Raw genomic sequence first — 21971 nt, forward strand, 5'->3', positions numbered from 1 at the left:
GATTATTTTGTTACCTACGCAGTGTATGTTAATCTGTAATTCTTCAACGGGATGCTAGTTATTTTAAAAAAGGTGGTGAGGTGGTTTTTGGGGGGGGGGGGTGTAGGGAAACAGATGTTTACGCGTGGAATGCAAAAAAAGGAGAGAGAATCATATTTCGTTTCCTACTTTTGTTATGATTGTCTGCACAGGGGAAAATAATGGAACCTTTCTTTCTGAATAAGATCCGTTCAAAGCGCTAGCAGTAATTGGTTTGGCTTTGATGTTGGCTGGCTGAGGTCAGGATGGAATGTTTCTGTCCAGTCTACACACTGGGTATTGGGTAGTCAGAGTGATTAAGAAATGACTTGGCCCATAATGTTTCTCTTTGAGGGGAGACTTGGGTTTTCACTTTTTTTTCTTCCTTGAGAGAAATGATACGATTTGCTTTGACAACAGAGGCAAGGAAGCAGTGGGCTTTTATTTTTATTTGATTATTCATCTTGTTTCATGTTCCTGTATTCCGTGCCCTTCCATATGGCACAAAAGGATGGCCCGTCCAAGCCGAAACAAGAACTTAATCCCTCTGAATATCCTAAAACAAATGTTATCTTTAAAACTGAAGACAGATGACTGGGTTAACCATCCCATCCCACCCCCAACCCCCCATTCACAATCAACTGCAACTGACTCAGTATCAGTCACTGACGCTAGTCTGAGAGATGAAACAATGTACCTTTGAAGGGAAAGAGAGAGGGGAAGGTATGCTGATTCGGTTATTAGGAGTAGAATAAAGTATGACGTGTTTCAAAGTAAGAGGTGGAATGCAAGTACACAGAGAGCGGCCGATTCCCTAGTGGATCTTTTAATAGGCCCAAAAGTACAACTCTAACTTCAAAAGAACCCTAATGAGATGAGGCATTCCACTTTTTAAAGTGCATTAATGCGAAGCACTGTTTGAAATCATGCCTACCTACACCTCTTCATGTGGTATTGACTGCTACCATTTAAGGCATTCTTTCTCACCAAGACCAGAAGACACACCACTTTCTTCTTCTTCACATTTCTTCTCTTGACACCATTTGCTCTCCTCTCAACTCCCAGCCTTCCCAACTTCAGGCTCTTGCCCCCATTGCAACCTGATAGGGGACAATTCACCAGACAATATCCACCATCATCCATCAAACCTCATCCTGAATCAAACTCACAGTGCAGCCTTCCCCAGAGAGGCAGTGTGAGAGTGGGGTCTGTCTGTGAGATGGAGGGGGACCCTTGGTGGTGGGGCTGCACTTGAGAAATGATGGCTGGGGTCTCACAGCGCCGTTTGGAGACCCCGGAGGGACATGGCTCCACGACGTAGAAGTGTAGAAACAATGCTCAATCTTTAGTCGCGCCGAGGCGAGGGCCGAAAGGGCGGCCTCGTAAATATCTGTAAAGCTATTTACACAGAGAGAGAGAAAGTGACAAAGAGAGAGGGAAGTGGGACTGATAGAGATAGATCGAGAAAGACAGAGAGAGAGAGAGTGTGAGAGAAAGAGAGAGAGAGAGTGACGATGGGAGTCGGGTCAGACAGGCCCACCCTGGCAGGATTTTATGAGCAAATCCATTCTCACTGGGCAGACGGCTGGACGAGCGAGCACTCGTGGGCACCCCCTCCACTACCCCCTAATCCCCCACCACCTCACCCCTTCGCTCCACCCCACCCCTCGCCCCGTGTGTTTAATGGCTGTTAAAAGTCATAACATGCCTCGTATTATTACATTTCCTCTCAGGGGGCACGCTCCCAACTGTCTGCCCTGCAAATCAGCGTTGAGCCGGGCAGCCCTGCTCAAACAGGCGCCAGTGCCCTGGCCTATGGGCTTCAGGGTCAGGGGACCACAGGCCATGATGGGGATCCACTGCACAGAGGGGGGCCCTTGAGAGGCCCCTGAGCAAACCCAGAGTGGAAGACACAGGACAAGAGTAAAGTTGAAGAGGTTGAAGTGTTACATTGTAGTTTGTGTGTGTGTGTCTGTGTATGTCTGTGTGTCTCTCTCTCTTTCTGTGTGTGTGTGTGTGTGTGTGTGTGTGTGTGTGTGTGTGTGTGTGGTGTGGTGGTGTGGTGTGGTGTGTGTGTGTGTGTGTGTGTGTGTGTGTGTGTGTGTGTGTGTGTGTGTGTTTGTGTGTGTGTTTGTCTATGTAAGTGTAGATGTGTGGACGTGCACGCATGCTGAAATACTGAGGAAGATGATGTAGAGATTGAAGTGTTATATTGTAGCTTGTGTGTGTGTGCATGTTTGCGTGTGTGTGTGTGTGTGTGTGTGTGTGTGTGTGTGTGTGTGTGTGTGTGTGTGTGTGTGTGTGCGAGTGTGTGTGTGTGTGTGTGTGTATCTTACTGGGTAAGATATCGTCGAGGTTGGAATGCCACATTGCTACATTGTGACATGTTTGACATGACATGTTGTAGTGTAGCTATTTGTCACATGTTTTGTAACTCTTTTGTACTTGTCTCTGCCATGTGATGTCTGTGAAGTGCTGTTGTGTTGTTGTGTTGTTGTGTTGTTGTCCTGTTGTGTTTTCTTCACTACGTCTGGTTTCTTTGGAATTGCCACTTGGGGATAAATAAATGTTTTTTTAAATTGATTTATGACTGTGACAGTGACTGAGGGCCAGATGTACGTACATTTGCAAACGTAGCGTTATCAGCGTCATGGACACACCGCGAGATTGCTTAACGCTGTCAGACCAAGTTTCCTTCGCCAGTATTTATCAATCGCTCAATCTTAGTGGAAACTACGCGCCTTTTTCTGCCTTTCTCCGCCCATAAACACAATTTACTTAACGCCCACAACTGAATGGCAGCGCCTACATACAAGCGCAGTTGAATGAAGTTAACTGATGACAACATTAAAAAAGAATTAAACGTTTAGCGATCATGAAATAATACCATACATGATAAGATGTAAACAAGCAGGGAGATAATGAAGATCAGTAGTTCTACTCAAACTACTTGTGCACGTAGGCTATGAAAGATTGGTCAAATCTAGTAAGTAGGAAAGTTTAAGTGAATGACGTGAAAGTGAAAGTAAGACATTCGAAAGGCCAATGAAAGTTGAGGTTGCTTTTAGTAGTAGGCTACAAATACTTTCACCACAAAAACTGGTGCTCTAAATAGCGATTCTGTTGTCTTTGAAAGGTTCTCTTATTGACGCATTGAACTGCAATTTGGATTAACACCTGCTTTTACAAGGCGGAAGTATTTAGGCGCAGAATAGATGTGCGCTTTCAGGAGCAGTCTTTGTACATACCGCGGAATAAATAATTAGGCGCTCTTTACTCTTCCCCTCCCATCTTTTTACGCTAACCTCCCACTTTCCCCTGGATCCTCCCATGAATGCATATGCATGACATGACAAACGCAATCTGCCACTTTCAGCTCCCGCGACAGGCAGTTTGCGCTTTTACATCATTGCGGCCTGTTTGTACATACCTCGCAATGATTTTACACGCACATTGCGAAACAAATACGCCTGAAGTGGGCGCAAAAGCGTTCATCTGGCCCTGAGTGTGTGTGTGTGTGTGTGTTTTTATGCAGACATACCTATGCCCTGGTGTGTCTGGTTTGGAGATTAATGCATATAACAGTTAAACATGTACTTCAGTGTAACATAATATCAGAATAAGCAAATATGAGCGTTAGTGGGAACACTCAGAAGTTTTATGTGTCCTTGGTACTTGTGCTGTAACAATCCACTAAAACTGCTTTGGGAAACAAAAACAATATGGGCCGACAATACTGAAGCTTTGTTGGGAGCCAGCACAGAAAACAGCTGGCCGTGTTTGGAATTGATTTGTCATCAGCTCGGCACAGAGACAAATAGCGCATAATTATCCAATTGTTTTAATATTAATTGAGAGCGCCTCGTCTGTTTAATTTATGTGCCAGCTATGTTCTGCTGGCCAGATTGTGGGATGAAATGTGATGGGATTCTCTCAAGGTTGTAAGCAGTACCATGTGTCAGGTTTTTCACATACCCTGGCATTCATGCCTCTTTCATGAACTATAAAACATATTTATTTCGACCCTGAGCTTTTCCAATGCAGACTCCAAACTCCATAAAAAGGTTTGTTTTTCATTTATTTTTACAAGCAGAACTTTGAAATGCAAATGTTTGTTTCCTCGGGAGTGGGAGACTGAAAAGCGGGTTTTTGAAAAGTTAAATTCGAAGTGAAATATGAATTCTCCCCATTTTACATCACCCTTAACACAAACATACAAAGAACGAAGAAGGGAGCGGAAAAAAAGCTCTTGATGGCAAGCCCCCACTGCCACTCGCTGTGCGCTCTTAAATGAGTGTACTTTGGCAGGTGGTCCCGCTCAAACAGATCGGCACCGGATCCGAGCCAGATCCGAGCCAGAGTCGTTTCAGAACCATCTGCGGTCGGCGTACAGTCGTCTGATTTGTGGCTCACTTGTTCGACCCAGTTCATGCTTCTGTGCGCTTGAGACTTGAGCACAGGACTGCTATTGCCACTGAGGGCTGATTTACGAGTATGCAGGCAGCACTCTATATTACTGCAAAGTGACGTTCCTGTGCTATGTGCTCCAACAGATTCACAAGTCACACTATCCACAAAAATGGTAAATTCTCCCTTAATTGTGACTCCTGGAACAACCAGTGCTCATTTTTTGTGATCATGGCTGACCACAGCCAACACATTTCAGATAAATATTCCTGGCTGACGTAAAATAGTTTCAGGCAACAGGGCCTACCAGTTGAGTTCTTAGCCCAATGTATTCTTGCTCAGGTACTTGGAACAAATATGTTTAAAATGTTCCAAGAAAAGGAATTACTAGAGTTACTAACTTACAGCCAAAATCACTAGAACTGTCAGAGTGAAATTCAGCCTCTGCTAACCTAGCAACCAAACAGTCCAAACAGGCTTCATTACGACCTAATAAATACCATTTTGATTAGATTTCCTGCAAATACTATAAAAACATGACACAATGTAAAGTCATCTCGTTAGGATGGAAGGATTTTACATTTCATTGCCCTCGGGCAAGTCCAGAAAAGACAATTCTTCCATTTGCCACTGCAGCGCAGCCAAAGCTATATGGAGCCAATTAGCACACAAAGTGGTCTGAAGATGTGGCTAACCCCATGTAAACAAAGAGAGCGTATGAAACTACAATGCACACAGTCCTCCCCAAGATGTGTGGCTGGCTGCCTTCTGGTTTTGTGGAATGAGAACCATGTTTCCAAAAGCCCTGTGCTCATCTGAAGACCTAGAAGGATTTCTGTGAGAGATACAGGGTGGGGAACTGTGGGGAGGAGGGGGGACCGTTTAGAGGAAGGCCACAAAAATGAAACCGTATGCCCTCTTGCGCTTTAAAACCATGTCCTGTGATAAGATGTTTGTCTCAATCATGTCTTAAATTGTGTAAAGAGAAAACCTCTGCGTAGCTGGTAAACTTAGGTGATTCAATTGTTTTCATATTAAAGGAAATGTGTGTGTGTCTGTGTGTGTGTGTGTGTGTGTGTGTGTGTGTGTGTGTGTGTGTGTGTGTGTGTCGCGTGTGTGTGTGTGTGTGTTTGCGTCTAGAACCACATGTGTATATGTGGGTTTTGTGTGTAGTCAGCATGAAACCAAAAGAGATCAGCATTCTGCTGGTTCTCGTTACCCTGGGAGCCAATAGTAAACACAATTGAACAGATAGCCATCTGAAGCTGTAGATGTTTCAAAGGCATATGCTTTGGATTCAAGATGGCTCCTCTATTTCTTTCTCTCGCTCTCTCTCTCTCTCTCTCTCTCTCTCTTTCTTTCTTTCTTTCTCCTTCTCTTTTTTTTGAATAATGAAAGCCTTCCTGGCTGTAGCTGTGGACGACGCTAAACAACAGCCACCCTTCAACAGCTCTGTGCGGGCCTATCCCGGCAGCCCCCGTTCCTGACACACTGTCTGCCCTGACAGCATAGCCATGTGTGTGTGTGTGTGTGTGTGTGTGTGTGTGTGTGTGTGTATATATGTGTGTGTGTGTGTGTGTGTGTGTGTGTGTGTGTGTGTGTGTGTGTGTGTGTGCACGATGTGTGTGTGTGTGTGTGTGTGTGTGTGTGTGTGTGTGTGTGTGTGTGTATATATGTGTGTGTGTGTGTGTGTGTGTGTGTGTGTGTGTGTGTGTGTGTGTGTGTGTGTGTGTGTGTGTGTGTGTGTGTGTGTGTGTGTGTGTGTGTGTGTGTGTGTGTGTGTGTGTGTGTGTGTGTGTGTGTGTGTGTGTGTGTGTGTGTGTGTGTGTGTGTGTGTGTGTGTGTGTGTGTGTGTGTGTGTGTGTGTGTGTGTGTGTGTGTGTGTGTGTGTGTGTGTGTGTGTGTGAGCCCAGGCCCCGCTGCTCCTCTGGGCCACGCAGCAGGTACTTGTTAGTGGCTGTTTGATTCGCGTCTTGTCTCTCGCTGAGGCCCGTTCCCGAAACAGAGGCTGTTTTGACTCGGCCATCTTTTGAGAGGGCCCCGGCGTGGAGACGCGCAGCATTTGCAAAAGATTAGCGGCCTAGGCCCTGGTCTACTGTGCTCGTTCCTGGGGGTCAGGCAGAGTGCAGGGCCCAGGACATAGGGGGAAACCCGTCCACATCTCCTCCCTATCGCCACATCTGCGGCAGTCAGGACCGGTGGAGCGTCAAGCGCTCGTGTGGGGCGGTAATGTGATTACGCTCTGCGCAGCGCAGTGGACCTGACCTTATGGCACAGGTCAGGCTTTTAGTCGTGCTCTTGCAAAACCTCCATGTAACAGGACAAGACAAGCATGGATTTTTCTGTTGTGATTTTTTTTTGTTGCTGGTTTGTGTTTCTGGTGTTATTGTTTGTCGCTGTTGTTGCACAGTGCAGAGCTATCGAACGGTCACTTTGTCTTTCAGCCTGAATAGCGAATGTGCTTCGGCACATTGGATGAGCCCGACATGGGGGATGGGGGGGAAATAATGTTGAATAACGCAAAAGAAAAAAAAAAAACTAAAGTGAGCACATGGTCTTAACCGATCATTAGCCAAGAGAATAAATGCAAACCAACTGTCCGGGAACAATAAAATAATTTGTCAAGGGAAAAGGGTTCAGATAAATTCTGCAAAGCATTTTCCAACGGGTCTGAGCCAATGGAGGCTGGAGCCAGCTCCTCTGCACCTGGCTGTCAGAATCGTCCTGCTGCCTCGCTTTTGTTTCAGTTTAATACAGAGATGATTACATCACTTCCAAAACGCAACACTGCTGATTGCAGTTGTTATCAGGACGAGTCAACATGTGTTCCGTGCAAATACTTTTTAAGGGCAGAAGTTAAACAAACAAGAACCAAACGCAACAAAAGAGAAAAACTTCAGAAAGTGGGTGGGTGGGGGGGGGGGCACAAAACAAAACAACTTATGACTCAGCCCTCGGAACACTGACTGGGGATGGAGCCAGATTCAACCTCTGCTCTGCAATACTCTTGTCAGAAAGCCGGAGTGATATATAAGAAACCATTTCCTGTTGCGTGTACTCCTAAATGGGAGCCCTGTGATTCCAGGCGTCCTTTACATGTAGATCCAGGAATGCCAGCAAATCAGTTATATGGCGTGGCTTCCCTTCATGGGCCGTGCCTCTGTCGTAAAGGGCGAGCGCAGAGCCAAGCAGAGGGCTGTAAACGTCAGGCTCGGCCCAGAGTACAGGAGGACAGCGCAGTGACCTGGTTCTGATTAGAGCCGGATTGTTTTCTTTTCCACTTTCACTGCAGCCAGAAAAAAAGGCACCCCCCCTCACAATAGTCCCTCAACTGCCCAGATCTCTTTCTACTACACCAATCCAACCCCATACCCACCCCCCCCCAACAAATACTTCCATGCTCACTATCGCCTTACAAAGGATCATGTCTTTTCTTTTTTCTTTTTTTTCCAGCGAGAGGCAGACATGCCTTGGCCCAATCAGGAGCGCGGACACAGGACCCAGGGATCGTGCGTGACAGAAACCTCAACACAAAGCCGACGTTTGGGAGCTCCCTGACAGCTCCGGCCTGTGCTCCTGCGCTTTAGAGCGCTGCTTGTTGTGCTTGCTCCTGTCTGTCTGACTGTCTACTGTTCCCCACTAAGCCTCCCCCTGTGCCTGGAGCTAAGATCCGGGAGCACACGTTACCCCCGATTCCCCCCATAACACACCATGCACACACTGCTAAGACGCCCCCCCCCCACCCTCACACAAACACACACACACACACAGACACTTGAGAAGATCGAGGAGATTCGAGGACATCCTTAAGTGTCCAAATAGACTGATTGCTTTTCAGCCACCTCTCCATAGTCTCACTGCTCTTGGCTGCTGGAGGTGGTGGCGGTATGTGTGTGTGTGTGTGTGGGGGTTGGCAACTGGCTGAATGGAAGGGCTTGAGTGCTCAAAGCGGTCGGTAGGTGAGGAAAACACAAAAGCAAACACACTTTTACGACTGAAGTAAACTGAAAATAAACGGTGCCCTGGAGCCCGCTGAGTGTGGAGATGAAACGAAGATGAGTGCATTCGCACACATGCCGCGAGTGGGCTTTTCCCTCCCCTCCGTGCTGGAAACTCTGGGGCTCACGAGGGATCCTGGAAAACTCATCTGCAAGAAGCGGTCGGCCGAAAGCCTTGAGGGTACAACAGTAGAGGGGGGGAATATTTGTGGGAAGGTGATAAGTCAGCGAAAAATCTAAAAGTTGAAGTCACCATTGATTCCTCAAATTCCACTGCCTCAGTCCAAGGCTTGTTTTTTTGGTGTTCCTCATTTTGCCCTCTTTACTTGAGTTGGACTCCTAAAATAGCAATTTCTCATCAGGCCGCTGTCACTTTCGTGTCTAAAGGTTAATGGAATAAAAAATCCAGCAAACCAGACTCTTAGCCTCAGATGGAGAATGAGAGCTGGGACTGTGGGAGCAGGCCTACTCACACTAGATCAAGGGTTCTTTGGGGTGGAAAAAAAGGTCCTCTACAGTGTAAGTAGAGAACAGAGTACTTTATCTACGAAATTAAGAGCAAGCGTCTGTGTCGTGGGAAACTGTGTCTCCCTTATCATGACTTGCAATCTCCCCTTCCAGATTATTAACCCGAACGCGCAGCATCTCCCATTTCAAATATTGTTTAAGTCTGCAAAAATAACCCCGAGCAGTCCAGAGGAGATCACAGTACTGGCTGCATGCCCCCATCTTTTTATTAACATCCAGTGTTGTTCAGGCCCATGGCTCTCTCTTCCCCTCTGAATCCCTGCTGCACTGACTAACCTGGACGTGGTGTTTGCCCCAACATTCACACCACACACACACACACACACACACACACACACACACACACACAAAAAAAAAAAACTACAACTCCCGCACAGCACACAGTGGCCAGAGATTTCACAGTGTCAGTTTCTGTCCAACCAAACTTGGATTTTTTAACGACCCTGGCTACTGAAAACAGTGGAGGCGCGATAAAATGAAGCACACGCTGTTACACCAGTCGTTAAAGTTGTGAGCGAGTTTATCGTTATCAGAGATTATCATTGACCTCATCCTACCGAATCGTAAGGGGCACCACTCAGGCCGACGTCCCATGAAAAGACTCACTTGTCAGAAAGAGAGAGAGAGAGAGAGAAAGAGAGAGAGAGAGACCTGACTTCACTACCACTGCTATTCCAAGGGGCTCTTAATACAGTGTGGAGCTGTGCCCAAGCAAAGCATTCAAACAGCAGGATGTGGATGCTTTTCAGCTCCTATTAGCCACTCTGAAATCACACACTTTCCATTCCCCCAACTCTACATTACATCATCATCAGCAATGGCCATCTATTATGCAGCTGACATCAATCTCAAGGTTTTGAGAGGAAACGGTCATAGCTGCGCCTTTACATATTTTCACAAACATACACATTTCCAAGCGCAAGTCTTTGGCCTAACGTTTGTAAATACCCTGCATGCAGCCTCAGCTGCCAAGACGTTTTGACAGCCGATAGCTCTCTCGTCACATAACTCACCAGTATTTCCACGGGCAAAGTGTTTTCATTTGAAACAAGCTAAATTCCCCCCACTCATGCGCAGTTATTAGACCAAGAAATGGTCCTGAGTGTAATTTAATATCACACAGCTATGGCTGCACTGGACCAAACCACTGAATAGACCAGAGAATAGCTAATTCTTCCAAAAAACGTGGGGCTCTCTTTTTTTTATTAACGACTAGTAATAAAATATATAAACTGCACTATTAGACTTTATAATGTCTTTCATAGTCCACTGGGGCTGCGCCAGCCAATCAGCGCGTGGGCTGAGTGGGCACTGCCCCATGGCAGCTTCCTGGCAGAGCGGCGCGGGCGAACAACGCGCTGGATAAAACCAGAGCCGTTTGGCTGATTCCTGGCCTGCTCTAATGAAGGCATAAAGCAGGACTCAGAGCATCGTGTTTGCCCATTTGTTTTTGACCATTCAGATGAAGCCAGGCCGTGACTTGGGCTGCTGCTTGGTCTCTGACATGCCCAGACTTGTAAAATGCAAGAGAGAGAAAGCATGCAACTGTCTGTGTGTGTGTGTGTGTGTGTGTGTGTGTGTGTGTGTGTGTGTGTGTGTGTGTGTGTGAAAGAGAAAGGGAGAAAGAAAGAAAGAGTGTGTGCCTGTCTGTGTATGTGTGTGTGAGAGAGAGTGTGTGTGTGAAAGTGAATAAGAGATAGAGAGAGTGAGAAAGAAAGAGATGGCAAAAGAGGCAGAATGGCAAAAACAGTATTAGGCACCACCTCTAAAGCACTCAATGAGTCAGTAGAATACCATCCCCTCTCTTCTTACTAAAGTCCTGCAAGTCCATTAGAGTGGACTGAATCATTCTGCCTGGATGAACATTCACTGTGTTATTTTTTCTCCTTTTTTACAACATTCAGTGAGAAATTCACCATTTCCCTGTCTGTTAATGCTGTACAGGCTGCATATATGCAATGCAGTGTACACCTTAGCAACAGATGGACAGAGCAGATGAAGACACTGGAGCTGACAATTGTTGGTCTGCGGTGCGCTGTGACAGTGGGGTGCTGATCCCGATCGGTCGCTCCCCAACACTCCAGCTACGGAAAAGGCACCCCGAGACCACAGCCCCATGGGGTGTCCCACATAACCAGCCTCCCTGAAAGGGGGGGAAAAGGGCTGAGGATGGGGGCCCAAAGGGGTCATAGGCATCCCAGAATGCCTCAGTGTAGGATGCCGAGCTCTCGTGTCCACATCCCACACCCCCCCGCCCCCCATCCCCTCTCCCATGGGCCGTGTGGCAGACGGCGATCGAGAGGGCCCGCTGTGGAGCGGATTTTTCTTTGATGAAACAAGTTTCGCCGAGAAGCGCCAAGAACAGCAAGTGCCACTGCTGCAATGTAAATCAAAAAGCCACCCGCGCGCTAAGTCATACACGGCGAGGTCTGGAGACACAGTTGCTGCCGTCTAAAAATGCATGAGCAATACGGGACTGTGCAGTTGTGTGGTTAGCTGTGGCATGTTCCCCTGGCAAGAGAAGAGAATGAGTAGCCCCTTCATCTCAGTACGAAGTCAGCACATGAGAGAGAGAGTGAGAAAGAAAGAGAGAGAGAGAGAGAGAGAGAAAGAGAGAGAGTTCAGGCAAAACAATCAGATCCATTTCACATAAGGGAGGAATTCAACCCCTATATCAAAAAAGAGAAGAGGAGGAGGAGGAGGAAGGGGGAAAAAACTTGGAGTGTGTGGGTGAAGCTTTATGAGTGATTCTCAAGACAAGGTTCAAGCTAAAAATACACTTTCATGGTGACATATCTGAGCCAACTGGGCTTTTTTCCTCCCTCTTGCACAAACTGAAGTCCAAAGCACATTTCCTCTGGTATTCCAGAGATATTTCAACACTTATTCAGGCCACATAATATTTTCACAGAATTATTGAGTTGGGGTTGCGCTGGCAGAGTTTGCATATCATTGAAATCAAGGAGCGCTCCAGTTATTTATTTGTGACATACCATTGGTATGCCTCAAAAATAAAACATCACACACTAGAATGTGTTTGAAAATGTACAACTTGTTTTATTTAAGAACTTATTTAACACATTTCTTTTATATTAAAACCGCTAGCGAATGTTTCCTCACTTCAGATTAGATTAGAATATGATTATTGTGTCCATAGCTGATGTCCCTAAGAGTGACACAAGGTACACATCTTGCTTTTGGAAACATTGGACCCGAAGCCTGTATATGTTTTGTAAATGATGCCTCATCTGCATCATTCTTCAAATGTTTTGTATTGTTTTATATTTATATATTTGTACTGTGTTGTCTCTATGGACCTTTGTGTCTTGAATAAAGTTAAAAGAAAGATATGATGAAAGATGAATAAACAATAGATATTTGGAAATCCAATTGCATCAGAAAGACTGTGGGCCAGATGTACGTACATTTGCGAACGTAACGTTATCAGTGCCATGGACACACCGCAGATTGCGAACCCTGTCAGAACCAAGTTTCCGTCGTATTTATCAATCGTTCAATCCTTAGTGTAAACTGCGCCTTTTTCTGCCTTTCTCCGCCCATAAACGCAATTTACGAACGTCCACAACTGAATGGCAGCGCCTACATACAAGCGCAGTTGAATGAAGTTAACTGATGACAACATTAAAAAGAATTAATTTTATTATACAAATTTATTTGTATAGCACCTTTCATACACAGAATGCAGCTCAAAGTGCTTTACATTTGAAGCATGTAACACAATAATAGTCAGTCATTCATTATCAATCACTTTTCTTCATTGCTGGGGCCGTTTATGATCCACTCAGCAACATATCAAAAATATAGAAAATAACATGTCATAAGACTGGCAGCCTTAACCCTTTACCCCCCACAAGCACGCCATATGGCAACTGTGGCAAGGAAAAACTCCCATATTCTAGGAAGAAACCTTGAGCAGGATTAACACCTGCTTTTACAAGGCGGAAGTATTTACGGAAGTATTTACGGAAGTATTTACGCGCAGAATAGATGTGCGCTTTCAGGAGCAGTCTTTGTACATACCGCAGAATACATAACTAGGCGCTCTTTACTCTTCCCCTCCCATCTTTTTACGCTAAACTCCCACTTTTCTGGATCCTCCCATGAATGCATATGCATTACATGACAATCGCAATCTGCCACTTTCAGCTCCCGCGACAGGCAGTTTGCGTTTTTACTTCATTGCCGCCTGTTTATACCTCGCAATGATATTACACACACATTGCGAAACAAATACGCCTGAAATGGGCGCAAAAGCGTTAGTACATCTGGCCCTGTGTGTTTTATTATAGTAAAGGACAAAATGTGTCACTCAAAATTAGGCTAAAATGGGACTAATCTAATCAACCATTAATCTGTGAGTGATCTAATGGCATTCTCCTTGTCTTGCATCAGAGGCTTTCCCTTTTAACTCCCCTCTGGTTGTCATGGTGGCGTAGGCTTTGTGAATAATAACTCACTTAATCATAACGTTTCATCAAATACTTCTTTCAGTGACTGAGGAGGAGAGAGCTGATGCAACACAGTTATCTACAATGGAGACATGTGTTTCATTTAAGACTCCTTCCCTCTCCTTAGACATTCCCATCAGGGTGATTCAACGAGGAGTCTGTTCCATAGGAAACCTACACGAAAAAGGAGGAGGGTTCTGTCATAAAATCAGAGACAAACAACCCCTCCACCCACCGCGCCCCTACCCCCCATCTCACTCACAGCTCTTGTTCAGCACTCTCCCATAGCACTCCGTTTAGGCTTTGAAAAATACCACAAGAAAATGATCACCGGAGCTTTTATGAATCAGTGGAACAAGCTGCAAGCATTACACTATCCCAGGCACAATCAAATTATCAGTGCCTTACGGCTGAAGTCATCGGCAGCGAGTCACCCAAAGTCTCTTGGACTCGGGGGACTGCCCGCCTCCGCATCCTCCGCTTTCATGCGACTGCACTCTGAGGCACCACTGTTTGGAGCTGTAAGCAAACACTATGGGCCAACAAATCCTGCCCGACAGCCCATGGCAAAGGTTAAGTCATTAGATAAATACAAGTGACTGACCAACCATGTCCATCTGTATAGGGCCTAACAGTATCAGTCAGTAAATGCGCTGTTCCGCCTCCACCCCCTGAATCTGTGTTTTTTTTTTAAACAACTAGCTAAATGTGGGGGTGTATAGGAGCAGCCAAGTGTGAGACAAGCTTCTCACAGTAGCACTTAAAACTGCAAAGACCAGTTAGGAGCAGAAACGGTCTTTATTGCCTGTGACACTCCGAAACAGAGACGACATGGCGGTAGAATCCCCTGTAATATTTCTACAAGATTTAACACTTCACCTCAAATCCTGTGAGGCAAGAAAGATCAACCAAGCAGGGCAGGAAGCTCACTCAGTCCAAGGGAATTCAGAAGGCATGCCAATGCCACTTCTTATGGACTGACTGAAAAAAAGTGTTGATCTCACTCGGTGTGAGTATATGCGTGGGAGTGAACGTGTTGCCCTGGAGATTTGAATAATCGACCCAAGGAGCCCCTCCAAAGCACATTACTCATTTATCCATGAGCTGAATCAGCACTATGATTAGTGTGTTTGTCTGAAAAAGGAGGTCATTAGCTAGAAAAGGTATGTTTTTTTCCTCACACAACCAGAGAGTCGAGGCCCGTTGTCTTCCAAAAATAATTTCTCCGGAAGGTTTCGAATGAGCAAAGATACAAACTCAGAGATTCTGTTTCAACAGGATGCATTTCTCGAATAGGATAAGTATTTTTCTATGGTCACCCCGTGTTTTCTTTGGGTAGTGGGCACTGATAGGCAGTGTGGGGGTATCACACACACACACACACACACACACACACACACACACACACACACACGCACGCACGCACGCACACACACACACACACACACCAGTGCAGCTGTACAGATTAATATCTCCAGTTCTCCCCTCTGACCAAAGACGCTCACAGTCCCAGAGAACTAGCAGCAGTCTGAACTGATGTGTGACAGCAGAGTAACAGAGCCGTCACTTTCAAATGGAATAAGCTACTTAATAATCTAAGACATTACTGCATAACACATACAACACAATAAAAAGTTATTTTCCTACTGAACAACCTCATTTATGATCCTAAATCATTTTAGGCACTTTGGAAGGTATATGACAACAATGACTCCAAGCGCTGGCCCTGTGAGAGAAAGCTTCCTTTTTGCCAGGCGGGGGATTAAGGCGTTATATGCAGCACAAACGCGGCTAAGCTCTGGCTTTGCTCTAATGAGGGGCACACTGTGTTTCCCTCCCGAGAGCAGACACCAGCCTCCAGATGTGTGATAACATACAGCCAGGCTCTCCTGAGCAGAACAGAGCAGCCCAGCAGACCGACTGACCAGTCGCTTGCTCGGTCGCCGCAGTGGAGCAAGAGGGTCTCTGTTGCTCAGATTTCATTCTACTGCTATGGCTATGGCAATGGCTATGGTTGGAGACTTCACAGAAAAAAAAAGGGAATCTCACTGGTGTCATCTTAATGAGCAGCCACGTAAATCCTTATGCTGCCAAAGCTGATATGAAATAACATTTGAGTGATTTAGAATATTATAGAAATCAGGATGGTTAAAAATGTGTGATGTGTAAAGACATAGTCAGGTAGAGCTTACAGTACAGCAGATTTATTTCATTTCATACAAAGGCCATTTCACCATGAAGAGATGACTTTGTCTCTTTGAAGCACTCCATACAAAACCAGAGATAAAGAAATGTATACTGACTTGTAAGCAAAGATTTCACTTCTTGTGAAAAATTACCCAGTCATTTCTTTGACCAGACTCTACATCAGCTTCAACCATATGACAAGATGCATATGTATAACTTATAATTTTCTAACTTGAAAAATCATATTGCGGACAATAATACTGCTTTCAAAAAAACCTACAAAATCTAATGCTCACATGCCTAACGCCCCATTTCTCAACGACTTGGTCACAGTAACAAATGAATGTACATGCAGCCTATCAGCAAACTCAGCAAAAACAGAACAATAAAAAGGTCCAACATTCAACTGATATAAAAAAATTATATTTATAATCATAAGATTATGAGGTTTATAATGGTATATAATTTGTAATACTATTAAAGGATTCTCTGTCAAGTTTTAATGTACTGTACGAGGCAAATACTCCAATGAGTAAATATCCAAATGTCCAAATATCCAAATATACCCAAATCCGCAAAACAGGTTTCTGGGCAGTTATCAGCAGGCTCTTGGCTGGTTGAAATCCTTGTTAACTATATCTGTCTAATACTATTTCACAGACATCTTCATCACATCCCTGTACATCATGGCGTCACAGAGGGAGTACAAGTCTCTGTCGTGATCCTGTATACCAGCATGTGTTGGAAGTGAGTGTGGTTGCAGTGTTTAGGTTTGAGCTTGGGGGCACAGAACCTAGCCACGGTACCGCAAATGTGTGGTGCAAATCCATGTTTATGAGCCATTTATGTGCAATGTAAATACAACATTTAAACAGGCCACAACCCAGCAGAAACAACAAAGAGAAATACAATATGTTGGTTTACCAGAGATTATGACCAAAAATGGTTCAAATGAACTGGATACATTTTTATGACACCGACAATGAATGTTTGTACTGACTCAAGTACACCAATTTCATCAGTAAGACACTATACTGACTGTCTGATTACAAAATATTGTCCCCAGGGATTACCTTTGCTAATTACTTGACTGATACAATGTTACAACACAAAACAGTTATTCAGCACAAAGATATGCATGTTTAAGCAGCTCCATGACCTGCAACTAAATCCAAAAATTGTGAAACATCTTGAAAAGTGTAGTTCAAAACACACACACACACACACACACACACACACACACACACACACACACACACAAAAGAGAAAGAGCACAACTTTCTTTGGCCTCATGTCCGGATCTGAGAGACAATGAAATTGTTCATTTGAAACTGGGACGATGGTGAGGGCACAATTGTGGGATAGAAGCTCATAAATGCTGAGACACATTCAGCAACATGTGGTTTGGATTTGGCAAGAAAAAGTAATAATCAACCCCTCCGAGTCTCGTTGTGCCGAGGGATGATTGCTAATATAAAAGTCAGATTTGTATAATCATAACGTAGAATGGGTGGATAATTACCTCCGCCCACCACCCCACTGACCCCCTCCTCGCCAGCGCCACACCATCATCTAAACAGGATGTCGGGGCATTAAGAGACATTGGGGTAAATGCCACTTGTGCATGGCCATGGAATCTGAGCATTATTGATGTGGACTGCTGTCACAAACACACACACACACACACACACACACACACGCGCACACACACTGGATGCCCATGAGACAGGCGAGCCACATACAGACAAGAAACAAGTCCGAATCGGGTCAATAACACTGTGGCGAAGCGTAAAATGAAGACGTAAAAGACAAAACTTGCACTTCAGTTGGAGAGAAAATCAAACTGCTGTGTCAATACAAGGACTTACAGCTGTTTCTGCAATATTAAATGTGTGAAGTCACATTTCGCAGTACTGCATGGTTAGATAAGTTGAGAGCCCTATTGTGACAAAAAATGTAGTCCCAACAGAGTCCCTTGAATAGAGCATTGTAATATGGAACTCAAAAAACACAAAAATGTCGTCAAATGTATCTAAAACAAGAGAGCAATTTTAGATTTCCACTGAATGCATTTTAATACAAACAAGTAAGTCCTATTATTGTTGTGTGATGTACTGAACTGCTTCATCATTTATTATTATGCTCGGCGCGACTCCACATAACAAACCGATGATAAAATTGGTATGTCTTGCATTTATTTGCCAAAATATTACACTCTGTTTCAATAATCCAAACAAATAAAAATGCTCTACTCAAAACCACTACCCATTAAATGGAAAATGCTTGTTTCTTTTAAAAAGGTATTTCTGCATTTATTGGAGGTTGGGATTTATTTTGAATTATAAAAACAATGAGGTCATACAAATGCATTATGCATTAGATCTGTCTCACCAAATTAATGTATTAAGATGGTCTCAACAAATTTAGCAGGTGAATCTTTCAGTGAAATTCATCATCTCAAATAATGATGAAAATGGGTATTCATGCAGTCAATATAATTTCATTTGCCATGTGCTCTCTGGGTACTTTCTAGAGTCCAGTAGTTTAAAAATGGTCAAAATCTCAGGCAATCTTTTCCAGTCTGTTCACAGTAACTAATGTATATGTTAAACACTTCCAATGAAATTATTTCAAGCTGACATCTGTTGGCATTCTTTCTAACAGAAGGGCCTCTGCTATCTGGCAGTTCTTCATGCAACACTTCATGATGTGATAGTTTTGGCTCCGTGTTAGATGCTGGCGGGACTTCATGCTCAGTTAATGAACAATCAGTTTAGTTGTGCGTTGGGTTGGCAAATGGGATATCCACACAATATTGTGTAATTGAGTGTGTGATGAGTTAGGGTCATTAGCTTACCCATTACTTTAATGGCTGTTAGTGTAAGCTAATCTAAATCGATTGGGGAAAATGTAAATCTCAGCTGTTTTTCAAAACATTTTCAGAATGTTTTTTTTTTTATTTAACATGTCCAATGCATTACTAGTTCTCGCCTACTCGCATTGTTCTTTGTAAGAACTTACCTTGTGCAGTGGTCAGGGGAAAGTATGCCGTTTGTCCTTTAGCCGATTGATGCGCCAGCGGTTTCTCCTGAGCTCCAAAGCGCTCTGCCGGGACAGCTACTCGCATGGGGCTGGGACCGTGTACATGATCTGGGTTATGATCAGGGCTACGGCATGGCTGGCCACCACAGTCGTCGTTCCCGAGGCGCTTGGACGCGATGTCTGATTTACTGTTGAACATGGAGATGGTCAGCCCTGCGAAGTCCGTGAACGCTGGGGCTTGATGGTGACTGACCATCCCAAAAAGCGCAGAGGTCCTCTGCATTTGGAGCTCTGACTTTCCTCTGTGCATGTCCCTTGGCTACGAATCACCCAGTCTGTTCTCCTACCTGCGTAAAGATCAGTGACATCAATGGTATCGTGGTATTGGTAAGAGAATACAATCACAGTGTTTTAACAACCCAGCTGCTTCAGTGATCGTTTCTATCTCTAGTGAACTTGAAAAAACACGATCAGCATTTAGATGAGTGCAACTTTATTACATTCCTGACATAAGGAACTTTCCCCTGATAACTCAACAAAGTGCATTGTTGACTCTTACCTTGATAAACTTTGGAAGGGAAGAGAGAACAGATTAGATTTGGAATGAGCGATGAGCATCCGCGTCTGCGTCAGGAAGGTTGGAACGTGCGCATTTACCGACCGCATCCTTTCTTGTTTCGGCCGCAAATTTTTATGAGTTTTCAGAGCTTGAGTTCTGAAAAACCAAAATACTCGTCCTTTTTTTCTGATTGACTTCTTTAACAACCATTCGGCAGCCCAAAAGAGGTAGGCACAAGTGACGATCACGCAGTGGGCAGGAAATTAGTAAATTGAGCGCTAAGACCGCTTGAACAAGCAGTTTGGGAGACCGCGTTAAACAATGTGTCCCAGAGGATAACGACTGACAACCAGAGTGGACAGGTGCCAGTATCAATAGAAACAAATCATAGTGGGATGAACACTACGTCTCTGTTTCAGTGGACTTGAGTGAGACCCCTTTACCCACAGGGCAATAGACGCGCATAGTAAGCTACATCATCATCAGAAGATGCTGTGCGAGCTACTTCCACAGCACAGAATGTAACGGTTAATTAACATACCAAAGTTGTTGCTGACAAGTTTATTCAATATTTCAACGCACCGCCCCTGGCAGAAGAAGATCATTAGTCTTACCTCGTGTTGTTTCTCTTTACTTTTAAGTAACCCGTTTGAGAAACCGATCTTTTTGTGATTCAAATTTCAGAATAGATATGTCATTATGTCACACATTTCAGTTGCTTGCGAGACCTCATCCATTGAGAGTTTATTTATTGTCAGAGTTAGCTATCAATCAATCCAATACCATTCCCTATATCCAGCATTTTCTGTGCTTTGACACTTGGTATATGCATATTTTAACTCTACAAAGATAACATTAGAAATACGCCAAATATGCTGGCGTAGTGCTACACCTTAGCACACTACAGTTAAGAAATGTTCCAGATGTTTATTTTAGTTTGCTAGAATATGTCCACAAACAATACGTATCAGGGAGCTGTTATATGTTATTAATCAATGTGGAAATAACTGTCACTATAGATTATGGTGGTCTTTTTTGAAAGATGTAAGCCAAAGGGTTTTGTTGCAATATTGCTGGCCAGTTAGCTCAGGCATATTGCGGCTAATTAACAAAACATTCTTGTCTAATTGATGACAGCAGCAGCATCGGTCGACCCCGACAATCGATTCAACTGCACGAATCGATTGTTACATAGCTAAATTGCGACCTCATGTGGTCAATAATTTCCTTTGCTAAAATGTATGTTGTTGTTCTGATAAGAGACTTACGTTCCATAATAATTTTATTTTGCATTATATTCACAGTTCAACTGTCCGTGGGTGCACAGATCATTACTGTAATAGTACATTATATGGACAACTATTTTTCTTTTAGATTTATAAACCACAAAACACACAGCATTCAGGTAGCCTACACTGCAAAAACGGCTTATCTGACCAAGTGTTATTAATCTTACATTAAGAAGTATCATCATTGTTTTTAGGAGCCTATAAAAACACTTAACTAGCAAGATGATTTTGATTTAGTTTAGGCCTAATAAGAGTTTGGTTTATTTTAAGACGTCTTATCAAGACAGATTGCCTTAATGCACTGGCAGTCAAGTTTGCTTGTTTTCTTGATAATATGTCTTATTAAATGAAGTTAAATGCTTTTATGAGAAACAGCTAGCTAACTGTCTTTATACTGAAAACAATACCAACAATTAGATTATTTGGTCTTAATATAAGATTAATAACACTTGGTTAGACTAGCAGATTTTGCCAATTTGCCAACTTTAGGTCCAACAAGAAAACTATATTTGTGGCTCAGAATAACTGAATGATGGCATCAATAGCTTACGATAAAAGATAAATGTCCCTTGTTTCTGGAAACCTGTATGGTCCATGTAAGGCATTTGAGGTGAAAGGGCACTCACAGAAAGGGAACAGGCAGACATAACAAGTGATTGGGCACAAACAGGAAGCAAGTCAACTTTTGCTACACACATGTGCAAATACAGTATTTTTTAAAATATCACCATAGTCCAATTAAAATACATTTTAAAAGCCCAATTACATTGAAATGGAATTGGGCCTATATAATAAAATTAATTTCAGACAAACTCATGTCATGTCAACTGACATGAGTAACAGGATCACTGCAGTAACAGGATCACTGCTTCTTGCTACCATGTTTTTTGTGTTTGCTACATCTTCAGGATGACCCCTCTGATGTGACTGTCCCCTCTGATGTGACTGTCAGTTATACTATAGGAGTGGCCTTGTAAACATGGACTGGTTTGAGAAGAACCTGAATGGTCCACTATAGCTGTGATTTTCAAGATCATAAAATGAAGTAGGCCAGGGAAGTTGGAAAACAACCCTCGTTCAATGTGTTGAGCCCAGGGGCTGTTGCCAAACAACCATAATACCTAACTTCTTTGTTCTACTGAGGAGCATCGCCATTTGTTGTATAGTCTTACTTGCTCCTGTTGTGTCTATCTTAACAGTCATTTCTAAATATTGCATGGTACCTCTATTCAAATGTGTATGATAGGTAAGATGACCAGGCATTATCATCTTATCCTGTAAGTAAGTGGCATGAATACATACACCAAGACATACACCAAAGTATTTGAGGAATTGTGTCCAGTCATGGTTCTCTGTACCCTTTGCATACAAATACAACTTGTGCTTCACAGCCAATTCAGGTGAAAGTGCATTGTCTGAAAGAGCCTACAGGAAAATCAGAGAAAAAAATGTGCTCTCTCTGTGAGATATTTGA

At 43.8% G+C, this 21971-nt stretch overlaps 1 protein-coding gene across 1 annotated transcript in view; it reads right to left on the reverse strand.

Moving 5' to 3' along the window:
• The window catches only part of LOC125300756 (zinc finger protein GLIS1), a 71912-nt gene extending 52584 nt beyond the window's left edge, over nucleotides 1–19328 (reverse strand). The window contains exons 1-2 of the mRNA XM_048252886.1: nucleotides 19209–19328; nucleotides 18629–18996 (exon numbers count right to left, since the gene is read on the reverse strand). Coding sequence (XP_048108843.1) covers nucleotides 18629–18959 — 331 coding nt within the window. The 5' untranslated portion in view covers nucleotides 18960–18996; nucleotides 19209–19328. The remainder of the gene's footprint in view (nucleotides 1–18628; nucleotides 18997–19208) is intronic.
• Between the last annotated feature and the right edge of the window lie 2643 nt (nucleotides 19329–21971).

The sequence above is a fragment of the Alosa alosa genome, chromosome 9, assembly GCF_017589495.1.
Source record: "Alosa alosa isolate M-15738 ecotype Scorff River chromosome 9, AALO_Geno_1.1, whole genome shotgun sequence".
Taxonomy (NCBI): Eukaryota; Metazoa; Chordata; class Actinopteri; order Clupeiformes; family Clupeidae; genus Alosa; species Alosa alosa.